This window comes from Panthera uncia (genome assembly GCF_023721935.1).
Source record: "Panthera uncia isolate 11264 chromosome B2 unlocalized genomic scaffold, Puncia_PCG_1.0 HiC_scaffold_24, whole genome shotgun sequence".
Classification (NCBI taxonomy): domain Eukaryota; kingdom Metazoa; phylum Chordata; class Mammalia; order Carnivora; family Felidae; genus Panthera; species Panthera uncia.
This window is the reverse complement of record NW_026057580.1, coordinates 74,076,890-74,093,014: the sequence shown is the minus strand read 5'-3', so window position 1 is coordinate 74,093,014 and position 16,125 is coordinate 74,076,890. Positions and strand designations below refer to the sequence as shown.

At 40.6% G+C, this 16,125-nt stretch overlaps 2 protein-coding genes across 3 annotated transcripts in view; one reads left to right on the top strand and one right to left on the bottom strand.

The window, feature by feature from the left end:
* TRAPPC3L (trafficking protein particle complex subunit 3L) overlaps positions 1–16,125 on the top strand; it is a 40,078-nt gene that overhangs the window by 18,189 nt on the left and 5,764 nt on the right. The gene's annotated exons all lie outside the window — the stretch shown is intronic.
* CALHM5 (calcium homeostasis modulator family member 5) lies at positions 8,938–14,407 on the bottom strand. The gene is made up of 2 exons (XM_049654206.1): positions 13,826–14,407; positions 8,938–10,389 (listed from the first exon to the last, which is right to left on the bottom strand). Exons 1-2 carry the CDS (start codon positions 14,363–14,365, stop codon positions 10,000–10,002), a joined length of 930 nt encoding a protein of 309 aa, XP_049510163.1. The 5' UTR covers positions 14,366–14,407; the 3' UTR covers positions 8,938–9,999.

Genomic DNA, 16,125 nt, shown 5'->3' with positions numbered 1-16,125 from the left:
AGCTCAGTAATTAATCCAAAGGGTCTGGACGGAACTGGAGAGTGAGTGTTCACAGGTGACAGGACGCAACTGGAGACCAGGTCACTAAGAGCACTTCCCAGTGTGGTTCCGGGGGGGCTGGATCCTAAGGGTAAAGCACTGTAGGTGCCTTCGCCTTCAACACCTTCCCAGGATTCCTGTTCCTTTTCATCCTTCAACTGAACAATGGAAGCTAATCAGACTAAGCCTAAATAGAACATCTTTCTTTGCTTTTTATTTTTAATTTAAATTCAAGTTAGTGAACATATAATGTAATAATAATTCCAGGAATAGAATTTAGTGGTTCATCACATACTTATAACACCCAGTGATCATCACAAGTGCCCTCCTTAATGACCCTCACCCATTTAGCCCAGCCCCCCACCCAACACCCCACCATTTAGCCCAGCCCCCCACCCAACACCCCACCAACAACCCTCAGTTTGTTCTCTGTATTTAAGAGTCTCTTATGATTTATCTCCCTCTCTGTTTTTATCTAATTTTTCCTTCCCTTCCCTTATGTTCATCTCTTTTGTTTCTTAAATTCCACATATGAGTGAAATCATATATTTATCTTTCTCTGACTGACTTATTTCACTTAGCATAATACACTCTAGTTCCATCCACGTTGTTGCAAGATTTCATTCTTTTTCATCACTCAGTAATATTCCATTGTATATATATACTTCTTTATCCATTCATCAGTTGATGGACATTTGGGCTCTTTCCATACTTTGGCTATTGTTGATAGCGCTGCTATAAACATTGGGGTGCATGTGCCCCTTCCAATCAGTACTCCTTTATCCTTTGAACAAATACCTCGTAGTACAATTGCTGGGTCATAGTGTATTTATTTTTAATTTTTTGAGGAACTTCCATACTGTTTTCCAAAGTGGCTGCACCAGTCTGCATTCCCACCAGCAGTGCAAAAGGGTTCCTCTTTCTCTGCATCTTTGCCAACATCAGTCACTGCCTGAGTTGTTAATTTTAGCCATGCTGAGAGGTGTGAGGTGGTATCTCATTGTGGTTTTGATTTGTATTTCCCTGATGAAGAGTGACGTTGAGCATCTTTTCATGTGTCTGTTGGCCATCTGGATGTCTTCTTTGGAAAAGTGTCTATTCATGTCTTCTGCTCATTTCTTCACTGGATTATTTGTTTTTTGAGTGTTGACTTTGATCAGTTCTTTATAGATTTTGGATACTAGCCCTTCATCTGATATTTCATTTGCAAATATCTTCTCCCATTCCATCGCATTCTAGATATAGAATCTGTTAATCTTTGCTATTAATTACTATTTTTCAAAGGCTAACTCACAAGTTAGTGTTAGGGGCCTATGGAATTGCTTTACTTTTTCCACTTTTTCCAACATATGATACAAAAATAAGTGGGAGCCCTTGATAAACAGGGATGGAATTCCATGGAAGTCACAGCACAACACCACACAACATTCCAGAGAAGGCTGGCCTCACAGCTAGCTGAATGTCAGGCCGTTTTCCTACTGAGTAACATTTGTGAGCAGAAAAGGAGTAGAAAAAAATTAAATGGAAAGAAAAACTCTTTATAGTCATAAAATTCTCCATATTTAAAAAACAGTTAATATTAACGGCAAAAGGAACTCATCAAGTATTTTGAGAAATCTTCCCATTTGGGCCAGAAATATAGCAGATGGATTATTAAAACTAATAAACTTGCTTAAAGAAATATAACCATTTAGGCTTAATTCTCTTCTCTGAGTAGGCAGAACTGCCTTACATAAACACCCACACACTCGATCTATTCCCCTTTGTACCCCTGGGAGGGGTGAAAGAAGAAAAGTGTAGGAAGTTTTCTTTTGTGGAAAAGCATGTGTGCATAACCACAAGGTCTGTGGATTCTGCAGACTGATCAGGCCTAACCCAGCAGACCACATACTCGCAGCAGCATTCCAATACGAAAGCAGGGCACCTGCAGGGAAATTACCCATAAGTTTTTATTATGACTACATTTGTGTTGTATTCTTTTTCCTTTAGTCACAGGGAAGTGTCTCTGAAGGCTCAATTGTCAGCAAATTCTGCAAGTTATCCCCCCTTACCTGTGAATGTCCATCGTCCAGTTCTGTTTATGATCAGGTCTTATAGGAAATCTGGCTGTCTCTAGGCGTCTTACCTCCTTGGCACTATTACCAAAGATGCTCCAGGGGAAAGTTATCAATGTTCCAGATATCTCAGCACATGAAAATCTAGGCTGTCTTAACTTTCCATTGGAGAGTCTTTGTTTTCTTTTTCTTAACTCATTTGGATGAGATTCATGAGAGCCTTACTTATGAAACAAACCAAAGCGTGTGCACTGAAAATAGCATTAGTGTCGGAAGCATTTCGTTACTGTAACTATCGACAATGAAATTTCTTACCAGGAGATGAAAACTGCTGAGGAAATACTCTGGGACCCCAAACCTCAAAGGCTAAAGCAAGGTCCATCTGAGCCTAAGAATTCAGAGACACTAGGGAAGACATTCACGCTCTGGGGCCTCCCTGCTTAGTGCATTCTTGTCAGAAGAAATATTTTGTCCAAACTTGCCTGGACCTCCCAGTGATGCTCCAGGGTAATGACTCTCAATCCTTATTGCCCTACAGAATCGCCTACAGCTTTTCCAAAACAAAACAAAACAAAACAAAACAACAACAAAACAGATGCCCAGGCCCTACTTTTGACCTATTGAGTGGGGTCTCTGGAAATAAGACCCAGGCATCAAAACTTTGAAAATGCTCCCCAAGTGATCTTTATGTGCATCCACTGATTTAAAGCAAGAGTTTGCAAACTGTGTTCCTTGGTTGGTGCTTCAGGGTGATTGCTATAATGGCAGGGAGGCATGGGAGGCCTGCTATTCCTCCAGACCCTCAGTCCAAATTCTTCCAGAGTTGCCTCTCATTTTATCTCTTTTACATATTTCAAATAAAAGAAAATGTCATTGGAACAAAAGTAGATAGTTTTGATTGAAACAAAGCCCACCCAACACTGGTTTGTGACTCTCTATTTTTTTTTAACTATTTCCTATACAGGGTCAGTGAGACTCACTCATAGTTAGCCAGGTGTTTAATGAAGTGAGATTTTTAAAAATGCCAATTTCCACCCTTCATGTTTCCTCCCATGATGCAAATACCAAAAAAAAAAAAAACAAAAACAAAAAAACCCAGGGAGAAATAAACTTGCTCTGTTGATAACATCAGCAATCATTATTAATACAGACGCACATCTGTTCATGTTAAAATCTAGGAACAAAATGTTGTTACAATGCAACTAGAAACCATTTTATCGGTTATGTACTCTGCCCAAAGATGTATATATTTTGAGGTATTATTCTTAAGTGGAATTACTCATATCATCTGAATTCATACGTATCTTACCTTATCCTATTCTTGGAAATGATTTGAAGAATGGGATTAGATGAAATAACTAATTCATTTTCCCCATTTTCATTTCAGTTTTCATTATAATTTAAAACTTTTAAAGATTTTTCTCTAGCATTAGTGCAGCTATATGATCAGGAACTCTGTAAAAAATATGGCTAGTTCATACGGACAGACAGAAAGACGGCTCTAAAGATATAAAAATTAGAGCTTATAGACTATTCTAAATCTTGTATGAACTTTATATTGCTAAAGATTCCTTCTTTATCGATTATCTTTTAAAAATTTTTTTAATGTTTATTTATTTTTGAAAGAACGAGTGGGGGAGGGGCAGAGAGAAAAGGAGACACAGAATCTGAAGCAGGCTCCAGGCTCTGAGCTGTCAGCACAGAGCCCAACACGAGGCTCAAACTCATGAACTGTGAGATCACGACCTGAGCCGAGGCCGAATGCTTAACCGACTGGGCCACCCAGGCGCCCCAATTATCATTTTTATCTAAGGAAATATTAGGAAGGTGACCTTATTGATATAGTGAACCAGAAGCATAGTTTGAGCACAGCTATCCCAAATGATCTGGGAACTCAGAGTAGAAAAGGATGGGAGAGAGGCTGGGAACCTTGGAGTTGGATATCAATTGCCAGGAGTACAGCAAGAAGTCCATTGATGGAAGTTATGTGCTACTGGCTATGAGATTTAGGACAGAAGAATTGAAAGAAGCTCAGAGATGTACTAATTCAACACTGTAATTACGATGAGGAAACACGCTTTTAAAGATTAAATAAAAACTTGATATTACACCAACGTGAGACAACACTTATGTGGTAGAAGTTAAGAGCTCAGACAAATCCAGGTACGAATTTAGGCTCTATTCTCTTACCCGTGGCTTAACCTTGACCTTTCTGAACTTTAGTGTTATTCATAAAAATAGAAACAATAATACCTCCTCCCCAGTATGGTTGGGAAGTTTTCAATTTAATCATATGTAAAGTATCCAGCACATAATAGGTTGTCAATAAACATTAATTCTGCCTTTCCTCCTTAGCGGAAGTGCAAAATTTAGAATATGATCCCTCTTCCAGGTGCACAAATGTTCTTTCTGCATAATTCAGTTTTAACCAACTGAACACTGAAAATATTTTGTGAAGCTGCCTAAAAGCAGATTTCCTTCCAAACTCAAATATGACATTGTGTATTTGCAATAAGTATTTTGCAACCCCAAAAGGGATTTAACTAACTCAATGCTCTTGATCAAAACCCTATTCAAACGGGCATAAGTACACTTGCCTTGCCTGCAACTAATGAAGACTTCTTTCTGGGGCTTCCCTCCTTGCTCGGGCTCCAGCCCCAGTAGCTCAGTTTACCCTTTTGTCTCTCTTAAAGTCTCACTATGTCCTGGGACACACCGTGAAGCTGGTGCTATAAACGATGAGAACTGGAGCCCAATCCTTCCTTATGTCAGCTCCTCGGAGCAGTGTAGGCTCCCTTGGGAACTTTGGGAAATGATGGGATTGGGTTGAATATATGATACCAATCGAGACAGCAACCACACAGAGAAATCATCCTTGCAGCCGCCACATAAGAGGTGCCTGTACAGGGGCGCCTGGGTGGCGCAGTCGGTTAAGCGTCCGACTTCAGCCAGGTCACGATCTCGCGGTCCGTGAGTTCGAGCCCCGCGTCAGGCTCTGGGCTGATGGCTCGGAGCCTGGAGCCTGTTTCCGATTCTGTGTCTGCCTCTCTCTCTGCCCCTCCCCCGTTCATGCTCTGTCTCTCTCTGTCCCAAAAATAAATAAAAAACGTTGAAAAAAAAAATTAAAAAAAAAAGAGGTGCCTGTACAGATCCACCGCTCCTCTCTCTTCACCTCCTAGGTCACAGGCTACGAAGGTCAAAATGTCAAGTATAGGCTCTATTCTAGTTGCATGGGCAGACTGAGGAAAAGAGAAGGTAGAAATAGATGAAACAAGAATCAAAACCACAAGATTAACTTAGGTTTTTAAAATTATTATTAAATAAATGAAAATCCAATAGGAGCATAGCAGCGGCTTCGTTCTGAATTCAAAACCACAAGGTTTCTTGAAAATCATATAGTGCAATAAGGAGAATGAAGGGAAATTCACAAACTCCATTTTCTTGAAACCGAAGAAAATGTTTCTTCATAATGAAGAGTATACCTTGGAGCAGGGAAAACTGATCCAAAAGACCCATCTGAAGGCAGATTTAGTATCTTTAAAGACTTTAAAGATGTGAAAATATAGGCCAAAGTATCGTGTTAGAAATAAATCGGGATGGCATTGGATTTCTCCTCAGCAACATTCAGTGGCAAAAGAAAATGGACTAACATTTAAAATTTACCCAAGTAGAGAAAGTGTGAACCAGCCAAGCTGCTCTTCAAGTAGAGAGCAGGCCATTTGAATATCTAAGAATTCAGGGAATAGTATTCCCAAGAACCTTTTCTGAGAATGATACCAGAGGGTAAAATTCAGGCAAGCAGGAGTTGATTGACAACACTTCAGCAGAAGAACTGAGGTGAGCATATAATTCATTTCATTGCATAACTATTATGGAAATTTTCAAGCATACACAAAGGTAAAGAGAATGTACCTGCTCTCCAGCTTCAATAAGTATCAATATTTTGCCAATCTTGTTTCATCCTTCAGCTACCTCCCCTTTTTGTGACAAAATATTTTAAAGAAAATTCTAAACATTATGCTAATTCATACAGAAACATTTCAATATGAGTCTCTAACTGGTAAGGACTTTTTAAAAAAATATAAAGTACCATGCTATAATTATACATAACAAGGTATATATTTTATATACAGGTCTTTGATTTATAATATTATTATAAATAATTCCCTGAAATCATCTAATATCCATTTAATACCATTCATATTTCCCTAAATAGCACAAAGATACCCTGTTATAGTTGGCTGTATGAAGCAGGTTATACATAAGGCCCACGTGTTGCTTCTGGTTGTTATGTCTCTCGTGTCTCATTTTTTCTCTTTTTTTCATGCCATTGGTTTGTGAAAAACTGGGTCATGTGTCAAATAGAATGTCCTATATCATAGATTTACTTGGTCGCTTCTTCATGGTGCTAATTAACTTGCAGATTTTTTGCCTGTATTCCCTATAAAGTGACAATTTGGTCTAATACCTGATTAGATTCAGACTTAATTTCCTAGGAAACGATACTTGACAGGTGACGCTGTGTACTTACTCTTGCACTGCATGGCATAAGGGGACACAGAATATTGGGCTATCCCATTTTTAGGGACGCTAAGGGAGATAAGTGGCCTCATGTGACACAGTCCCCATCCCACTATGCTTTCACCTAGTACTTTAGAATTCATTTAGATCCATTACATCACTAGGGGTTGCAAAATGGTTATTTTCTAATTCTGAAAAGCTCTACAAATAATAAAATAATAAAAGAAAAGTTGAATGATACAAAATTGATGTGCATAAAGAAATAATTTTTTCATGGACTGGAATAACAATGACTGAGAAGACATCATGGGAAAAAGAAGCCATTAACTATAGCCTACAAATGCGGGAAACTTACAAAATGTGTGAGGAAATCTTTAAAATATTTCTAAAGGACAAAAGGTAGCCTTGAATAAATGGAAAATAAATGGAAAGGCACCCCATGTTCCCAGACAGGTTGATAACAACACAACAAAGGTGTCTAATTCACTAGCGTTGGGGTGGAGCCCAAGATTCTCTTTTAGCCTGCCTTCCCCAGTATGGCCTGCTTTGTGCTTTAAAGCAGTTCTCAAGAAATGATCCCTGGACCAACAATATGAACTCGGTTACACATGCAAATTCTCTTGCCTCGCTCCAGACCTACCAAATCAGACACTCTGGTCTCAGCAGTCTCTGTTAACAAGCCCTCTGGATGATTTTTGCGTGAGCTGAAAGTTTGAGGACCACTATCTCTAGTGCTTCTAAAATCTAAGTTGCATAGAAATCACCTAAGATTCTGTTAACCGGACTGGATTCAGCAGGTCTGGGATGGGGTCTGATTCTGCATTGCTAACAGACTCCCTAGTGATGCTGATGCTGATGGTCTGAAGACAACAGTTTGAGGAGCAAGACTAGAAAAACAATCTGTTTCTAGTTTACTCAAGGCCAACCTACCCTGTGCCCTCTGCTCCCATTTTGTTCTAGGTATTAATGACAAATCATATGTTACTCCTCTCAGTAACATGTTTATTTTAAACAGAATTTAACCCACAGAAGTATGTTCCTCTCGAAACACATTTAACCAGAAATAATTACAAATTAATCTCAGGCTTTAGTGAAGCAATTTTGGAGAGAAACGTATTCAGCATCTATCAAAGCATGCCATAGAGGACATACTGCTAAATGGAATCTAGAGGAGAAAACTACTAAGGAAAAGCTTATGTATAAGGAGAATCTTTGTGTAAATCTATGTATAATCCAGTTTGTATAAATCCAGTTTGCCTCTACTTTCTCTCCCTTAATAAATTCTTATTTTCATGTATTAGGTTTGGTGTAGGCCCTCGTATTGCTTCATAGTGCCCCAAAATTTGGTGGCTGAAAACACCAAACATTTATTTAAGCTCGTGATTTTCTGGGTCAGAGATTTAGAGAGTGCCCTACAATGTCTGCAGCCTCAGAAGTGGTGGCTCAAAGTCTGAATGGCTGTAATGGCTTCTTCCTCTCCACTTGGCTGGCTTGGCCAGGCTGAGCATTACCAGAGACAAGTCATAAGATGCAACATTTCCACAATCTGGCTTCACTTCTGCTATAGTCTATTGATTCACTAAGGCCAGATTCAAGGGGAGAAGGATAAGATTCCATCTCCCAGTTAGAGCCATTGAGCCACATTTCGTTTACCATGGTTAGTTTTGATTAGAGTGAAACCCAGAAGGACCAAAGATGCAGTGAAGTTGGTTTGGTTAGAATCAACGTAAATGAAAAAAAAAAAAAAAAATGCTAGCTTTAAGACCTTCTTTGAAAGCTCACAGGCTCAGGAGAGCCTGCGGTTCACATTTCTTCCCCACTCTGCCTTCAGTGACCTCACCTTGGAAACTTGAATCTGCGTCATAGAAATTGGCAAACATTTCACATCAGGGTGTTTTTTAGGAGCCATTTGTTAAATACTAATCACATACCATGTTTAAAATCCAAGTAATATATCAAATATATTACAAATATGTTGCGACGTTACATCCTCCACCTTTCCCTCTCCCACCTAAACACACACACGCCTGACCCTGCTCCTCTAACTTCCCAAGGATATGTTCCAGGTCTTAACACTTATAGGGTCCTGTCTTCAATTTGGGGTAACGTTCCATGGTAATAAAGGGTTCATTCCCAGAATTGTCCAGCTAGGGAGCCAGGATTTTTAGTGATACAGAGTGCGAGCCACAGTGTAAAATGTAGTGCCTCTTTACACATCAATTCCACTCAGAGATTTAGGGAAACTTAAAAAAAAAAAAAAAATATATATATATATATATATATATATGTATGTATATATGTATGTACATATGTGTGTGTGTTATATATATTATATACACACATATGTGTGTATATATATTTAAACTAGTGTGGGTATATAACATAGTAGAATGCAAAATTTGCATTATTTCTAATAAACATAAAACTACAAAACAGTTTTACACCAGCACTGCTTTGACAGTTTCCCCAGACCTCCAGTCAGGGCCGACTTACCCATTCAGCACAGTAGGCACTATGCCTAGAAACCACCATACTTGTAGGGGTTCCAAAAGTGTTTTTAATTTCTTTTAAAATTAGAAGAAAATGAACTTTGGGGTTGAAAAAGTATTTTAGTATATAATATTAATTTATTTGTATTTATATTAATACAGTCATAAATGTGTATGTGCATGCATATGTGTGTGTGTGCGCGCGCCGTTTAAAGTAAAAAGGGGTCTATGGAGACAGAAGTGCCTAGGGCCCCCAAAAGTCATAATACAGCCCTGCCTATAGGGACATGCTTTCAGAGCACAGTGGAAACATGTGAAAAGCTCTAAATTTTAAGCACCATATCCTTTCAATGTGTTATTCTTGAAAACTGCTGTCTTCAGATTCCAAGGAAATGAATTCCAAATGGTAGATTTTCATACGTCCTTGAAAGGCAGTAGAATAGATTTGCAGGACGAGGATTTCCGCTGACCGCACCACTGACCCCACTGTCTATAGCAGTCAGTTAAGAGGATCTTGGTTACTCACAAGTCACCACTTCTGCTCCCAGATGCCATGACCAATATTTATATAGAGCAGCAGACCTTCTTGCATGAGTCTCGTCAAGCCATAAAATCATAGAACTTGAAGCCACGGAGCCCCAACCCCCAACCAATGGAAGAGCACCTTTCTCGCCATCCTTGACCGTCACTCGGCATCAGTTTGAGCACATCCTGACACAGCCCTGACACATCCCGACACAGCCTTCCCTCAGGAGCTGCAACGCTGCTTCTCTTTGGGTTGTTGTCTTCAAGGAAACACTGACGGCGAGAAAACACAGAGATACACAGGTTGCTGTCGCTGCAGCCGAAGATGTCAGAATGAGCCCTGAACACCGTGAGTCCGTGTGGTAGGTGAACTACACGCTGTGCGCAGTACCCACAAGTACCAGTGTGGTCTCATCGTCCTCAGGGCTATGTTCCAGACCATCCTCCACCACCTTATGCAGAGTGCTGTAGTGTTGCCGACTTTGGTGGAAAGAATGCAGCTCTGAGGCAGCCTCCCAGGCCGCAAAGGTGGGCATGGGGAAGGCATCTGGCCTCTTGTTTTCAAAAAAGCACTTCAGGTTTCGCTCACTCAGCTTGTTGGCATACTCCAGGAATGTATTCTCCAACTGCTCCTTCTCCTTTTGTGCATACGTCTTCCAAAAACTCAGCTGCAGGTGGCTGACTTTAGATCGGCAGCGAGCATAGCAAGTGGTGAGCAGAGAGAAGAAAGACGCTGAACAAATCAGGCACCATCCTAGAATCTTAGAAAGAAAGAAAGAAACAGTGAGGACATGTAGAAGCAAAGCCACTTCCCAGGGAGCCGGGATGGTATTACTGGTAAGTGCTGAGTTAACACCACAGGCATTGCTATACCTCAGTTGAAATACTTCATGTTAATTTTGTAACAGTCAAAATAAAGTTCGAGTTTACCTAATCTCTATCATCCATCCTACCCAACGTTGCCGGTGTACAAAGAAATAGCCAGAAGACAAGCAAATGGAAAATTGCAAAAAATGTAAATTATCCAAGAATCAGTTAAACCAACCCCTCAAATAGCTATTAAAGGAAAGAATTCTGTGCATGTGGAAGTGTGGTCATTTGCACAAATGAACAATTCCTCAGCCAGGAGTTTTCAGGCATTGATAAATACACATTCATGGCTAGTGACTGATTTTTCCATGTTACGTTGTTTGCAGCGAACAACAGACCCTCTCTCAGAGAAGTAGCATTACTCATTACCCATGATCAAGTGAGACAGGCATAACACAATAAGGAAACTGAAGCCAGAAGAATTGAAAAGCTGCATTAAAAAAGAAAAGAAAAGAAAAGAAAAAGAACCTCAGTGTCATTCTAAACCTTCAGGATTACTGGTTCAGAATTTTGGTAATCAGAAAAAAAAAAATCCTGAGTAAAAACTGGTTCAGGTGGCATTTTTTTCCCTGAATTTTAAAAGCAGAACTCTAAATAGCTCGACGTAACTTCTAAACTTTTTTTGTTGCTCTAATTGCATTGGTCACAATTGGAATTAATCTCATATTTGGACAACTAACAGAGCCCTTTCACAGTTTCTCTTGACGTTTTCAATGACCCTTAGTATTTCTCAGCAAATGGGCCTGTTTGAAAATAGAAGCAATAATCTGCAAATGAACCCATTCAGACCGTAACAGAACTACAAATAAGTTGCAATGCTTTAAACCAGTGGTTCCCACACTCTGGCTCAGACTGTGGAGGCATTGTGAGGGTCTCAGACTCCACGTGAATGCCAACTCTGGAGTGGAACTAACTGGATTTAAATCTCAACCTTCCCTTTCCTACAGGTGTTCTCATTTCCTATGGGCGCCTCATTTCCTCAGTTGTAAAGTGGGGGTTACCCACCTCAGAGGGGAATTTGGGGAATTGAAATGAGACTGTGTAGACATACATACGCATTCAGTATGTGTTAGCTATTATCACATGCTGCAATTTTTCGGATGTTATATATTCACGTAAAAGCATTACTGAACTCGTGGTATCTTTCTTTCGTGATTTATGAATGAGGCACAGCTTCCACCATGGTGAAAGTCTTCATATTTACCTTGAATCCCTTGTGGTTGGCTGCCTCTTCTCTTCCTCTTCTACCTTCCTCTTTCCACGCAGCCGGACATCCTGCAGGCCAGCAGACCGTCTCACCTCAGCATCTGAGCCAGTTCTGCCTGAGCTATACTATTCAATCAACTACAGACTCCTCCTTCCACACTGCATGATTTTGGTGTCACCTTGCTCTGAGTACTGAGCACTGAGCCCTCTTGTTCTTCCCCAGTTCACAGTATCCAGAATCTAAACAGACATGGTGGATGCTCTCACACCAGCCCTCAATATGTTCCATTCTTCATGAGTCTCCTCTCTCAAACCCTGGCAGTTTTCTCATTAATTTAGAACCCTTACTGTGAGTCAACAGCTTCATGCCCATTTGTGTCCTTCATCTCTACACCTTTCAGCAGCCGTCCAAGGTAGGTGTTATTACTCCCCGCTGTGAGCAAACTGGGGCTCAGAGGGGTGAAACCATTAGTTCTGGGTCACAGAGCTGGTAAGTGGTAGAGTCAGGATTCAAACCCAAGGCTAGCCAACTCTAAGACCAAGCTCTTGCCACTTGTCCACTCTAACTGCCTTAAGAATAGAAGTTAGAAAATCCAGCTGGATCTCTTCTTTCTTTGCTCGCCCCCCCCCCCCCATGGATAGGGAACTTTTTCCACCCCCACCCACATATCCAACTATTGGTCTGGATTCCCTGTTGCTCCTGCCTGGCTGAACCACTGTGGTCAGCAGCTGTCATTGATATAGCTCCCCTTGTCTACATCCCGTGTGCATCCTCCCCTAGAAATCAGCCCCGGGTCTTTCTCATTCTGCTGAAAAGTAAACAGGTAGTGTGCCCAGGATAAGCTATGACAGGATATTCATAATTCCTTATGCCTGTGTTTAGAGAAGAAAAGCTCACACAGTGATAAGTGTTTGGATCTGGCATGAACTGAATAGAGCCTGGTGCCTGAGGACATAAATCATAAATCGCTCATTGTATCATAACATTTGTAATTAGTACCTTCCTTCAACAAAAGAAGGAAGACATTTGGGATCCTGGAATGTTTTTATCTAAGATGAGCTTTATGCGTTAAACAAAAGATTTTGTTGTGGGGCATTTTGAAGCTTATCAGCTTATGAAAAAAGTACCATGTGACTATACAGCCAACCAGCTTTGGAAAGTATGATTTTAAAACCAGACTGCCTTGATGTGTTGTTGAAAAGGCACGTCCTTGTTGAAAAAGTAAAAATATACCATTTTGAGTGCCTTTATTCTGAAACAAATAGCATTCCTGACAAATTGTGGATCTGTTTATGTACTCTTATTGGTTGTTTTGGTTTGGGGAACATAATCCTACTACTCCCAAGTAGGAATTCAGTCTTTTCCTGAGGCCAGGGCAAGGCTCCACATCTGGATTTGTGCTCACGTACCTGGACGGATGACAAGCTACTTCCCTGTGTCAATTAGGTAAAGCTACAATTTCCTTCTATTAAACAAAACCTGTAAAGCGCAAAGAGCAGAGGACCTAACCTCCCTAGAGAATACCGTCACTTTTCACTGAAGGCTATTTAAAGACTGCCACCTCCCATTTTGGACAGGAAATCTTTCTCAATCTTGACAATATTTATACGCAGAGATAACAGTTGCCAGAAATCACTTGAGGGAATCTCTACACTAATTATATTACGTGCAGCTTTGAAAAATAGGAGTTCATTTGGTTCAGCTATATTTTAATAGATGAATGCTATGTGTGTTTTTCTGAGAAACCAGTTTGAAAATAATTGATAGAAGGCAGTAATTTCTAATTACAGCTCTGTCATTAATGCTCAATTATGAGTTAGCGTCATGCATTATTTACAAAGTCAACCCGGAGAGATTGTTTTAAAGCACTTAAGTATTTACATACGCATAACCCAGAGGATATTTTCTTTTTGGAAGTGGAAAAGACAATGCAATCAGCAATTTTAGGGAGCCACCAACCTCTAAAAAGCTTTCCCTGAGATTGTCTTACTGCTGTATGATGTTCCAATTTCCATTTGGTTTCAAAATGTTCTAACAAGATTCAGACTCAGCTCTGCCGGAAGTGAGTACAGACAGAATACTTTGCACGGGGAGAAAAAGGCAAGTTTGTCCTTTCTTACCTGAGACTGGGCTTGCAGGGACAGTTTCAGTTCTTCATTGTCCGTGGGGGCCATGCTGGTTTTGCCACAAGACACTTTGTAAAGTTCATCCCAGCATTCCTGGGGCTTGCCCTTGCAAATCAGTCCCAGGAGTCTTGAACTTTTGGTCCCGCTCATGGCACATTCATAAAAAGTCCCATTGAGCAGAGCCACAGAAAGCCACATCATTGGAGCCACCAATGAATTCAGAGTGATCTGGCCGAGGACATAGAAAAAGTGGCAGCTGTGACCTTTGGGGAAGATTTTCCTGGGATTCACACAGCAGCCGGTGAAGAGCCTCATCGCCTTGCTGTTCAGAAAGAATCCCAGGATCAGTAACACCCAAGCAGGAGCAAACAGGAAAACCAGCCCATAGACCACATTCTCAGTGCTGCAGGGACACTTAAAAGCCACCAGTGAAAAGAGACGCTCGCTCCCCACGGTCAGCAGAGCCATGAAGCTGTAGCCAATAACAGTTTTCTGGTTGAGGAAGAATTTTAAAATCCCCTGAAAAGCATCCATGTTGAAGATACACAAAGGGAAAATGCTTTGCCCTTATTTATTGGCAGAGCAGCTGCGGCAGCAGCCGAGGGTGGAGCTCCTTCTTCATTAGAAACAACAGTCCTCCTTCTCAGGCTGAATTCAGCCAGATAAGGAAACAATGTCATTGCCTAGGAATGAGTATTTCCCAACCATGCTCAGATAACGCCTCCTACTGGTGAATTTTGTGCCACGGAACCGGGGCCCAAACACTGAGAATCTGAGTACATTCAGAGTGCACAGCTTCCATTTTATGTTATTTTCATACGGCTTGGACTGAGAATCAGAATTTTTTTCGGATTCTCAATCCTATAAATAATAGTCTAGGAATTTTCCAGCCGGAGGAATCAACATTAGCAGAAATGGGTCTCAGCCAATTCACTGAGAGCCAAATCTAGTCTCCAGGCCAGGAGTCTCATGATGATTTTTCCCTTGTTACTTAAGACTGCTACTTTTGCTACTTTGCCTAAAGATCTGAAAGATTCATTTTTTTGTGTCCTCTTAAACTGACTAGTGTCAGAGATTTGAGCCAAATTTTAGGATTTGGGCTACTTAAAATTTCTATGGAAAAGTTTAGGGAGCATTTGAGTTTTCAGTGAAAGACAAAATGAGAAGGTCCTCATCATTTCTTTCCTAGTAACCTCTTGATTACTATCTCTGCCTTTGACCTCCTGCCCAACCCTACCCTCAACCCAAATCCATCCTCCAAGCTCACACAAAGGAGATCCTTCAAATGGAAATTCAATTCTGTCCTAACCTACTCACACCTTCGGGGCTTTATGCTACCCACAACTGATAAATACCAGTCTGCCCTGAACTTGATCATGGTATTTCCTGCCCATGACATGTTTCCTCCACCTAGAACACCTCCCACTCGCACCACAGCTGTCCACCTGGCAAATTCTCACTCAATATTCATGAACAGAATAGCAGTTTCCTTCTCTGTATTTGCAGGATTGCTTCCTAATATAGAACACTGTACTTGCAGGACTTACACCATTGCAGTTTTTTTAATACCTTTTTACTATGAGCTCTTATAAAACAGGAACTCTATTTATGAACTTTTGTATTCTGGGCCTAAACATGGTCTCAAACACAGAATGGATGCTCATTTAATAATTTGTTTTTCAAATAGTTATTGAACTCGCATTGTGTGCTAGAAATGCAGTGTTCAGTGAGTACCTATTGAATGAATGATGAACCTTTCAGGACTTCTAACTATAAATAATTTAAGAAAATTGTTTCCATTTCTGTCCTATACTGCTCTTAATTTTAAAAATTAAATTAACTGGGGCACCTGGGTGGCTCAATTGGTTAAGCGTCTGACTCTTGATCTCAGCTCGGGTCATGATCTCACCGTTCGTGGGATCGAGCCCCATGGTGGGGCTGTATGATAACAGTACAGAGCCTGCTTGGGATTCTCTCTCTCCCCCTCTCTCTACCCCTCTCCTGCTAATGCTCTCTCTCTCAAAGTATATAAATAAACCTTTTAAAAAAATTAAATAATTGAGACTCTTGAAAGAGAAGTTCACAAGTTTCCAATAATAAACTTCAAATTCCAGTGCATTTGGTGAAAAGAAAGTTCCTTGGCCCAGAAGTCAAGGGACTGAGCAATAGCATGGGCTTGGCCATGTCATTTGACTTCTCTGAATCCCAACCTGCTCACTTATGAAACTAGAGGTATAAAAGAAATAGTCTCCGGGGCGCCTGGGTGGCTCAGTCGGTTGAGCGCCGACTTCGGC

What these genes read in the sequence shown, in the direction of transcription:
- CALHM5 (XM_049654206.1), bottom strand. Translation starts at nt 14,365, where the DNA reads ATGGATGCTTTTCAGGGGATTTTAAAATTCTTCCTCAACCAGAAAACT. An exon ending in CCCTGCAAGCCCAGTCTCAG is followed by an intron (nt 10,390 to 13,825) that starts GTAAGAAAGGAC and finishes TTTCTTTCTAAG; the next exon opens with ATTCTAGGATGGTGCCTGAT.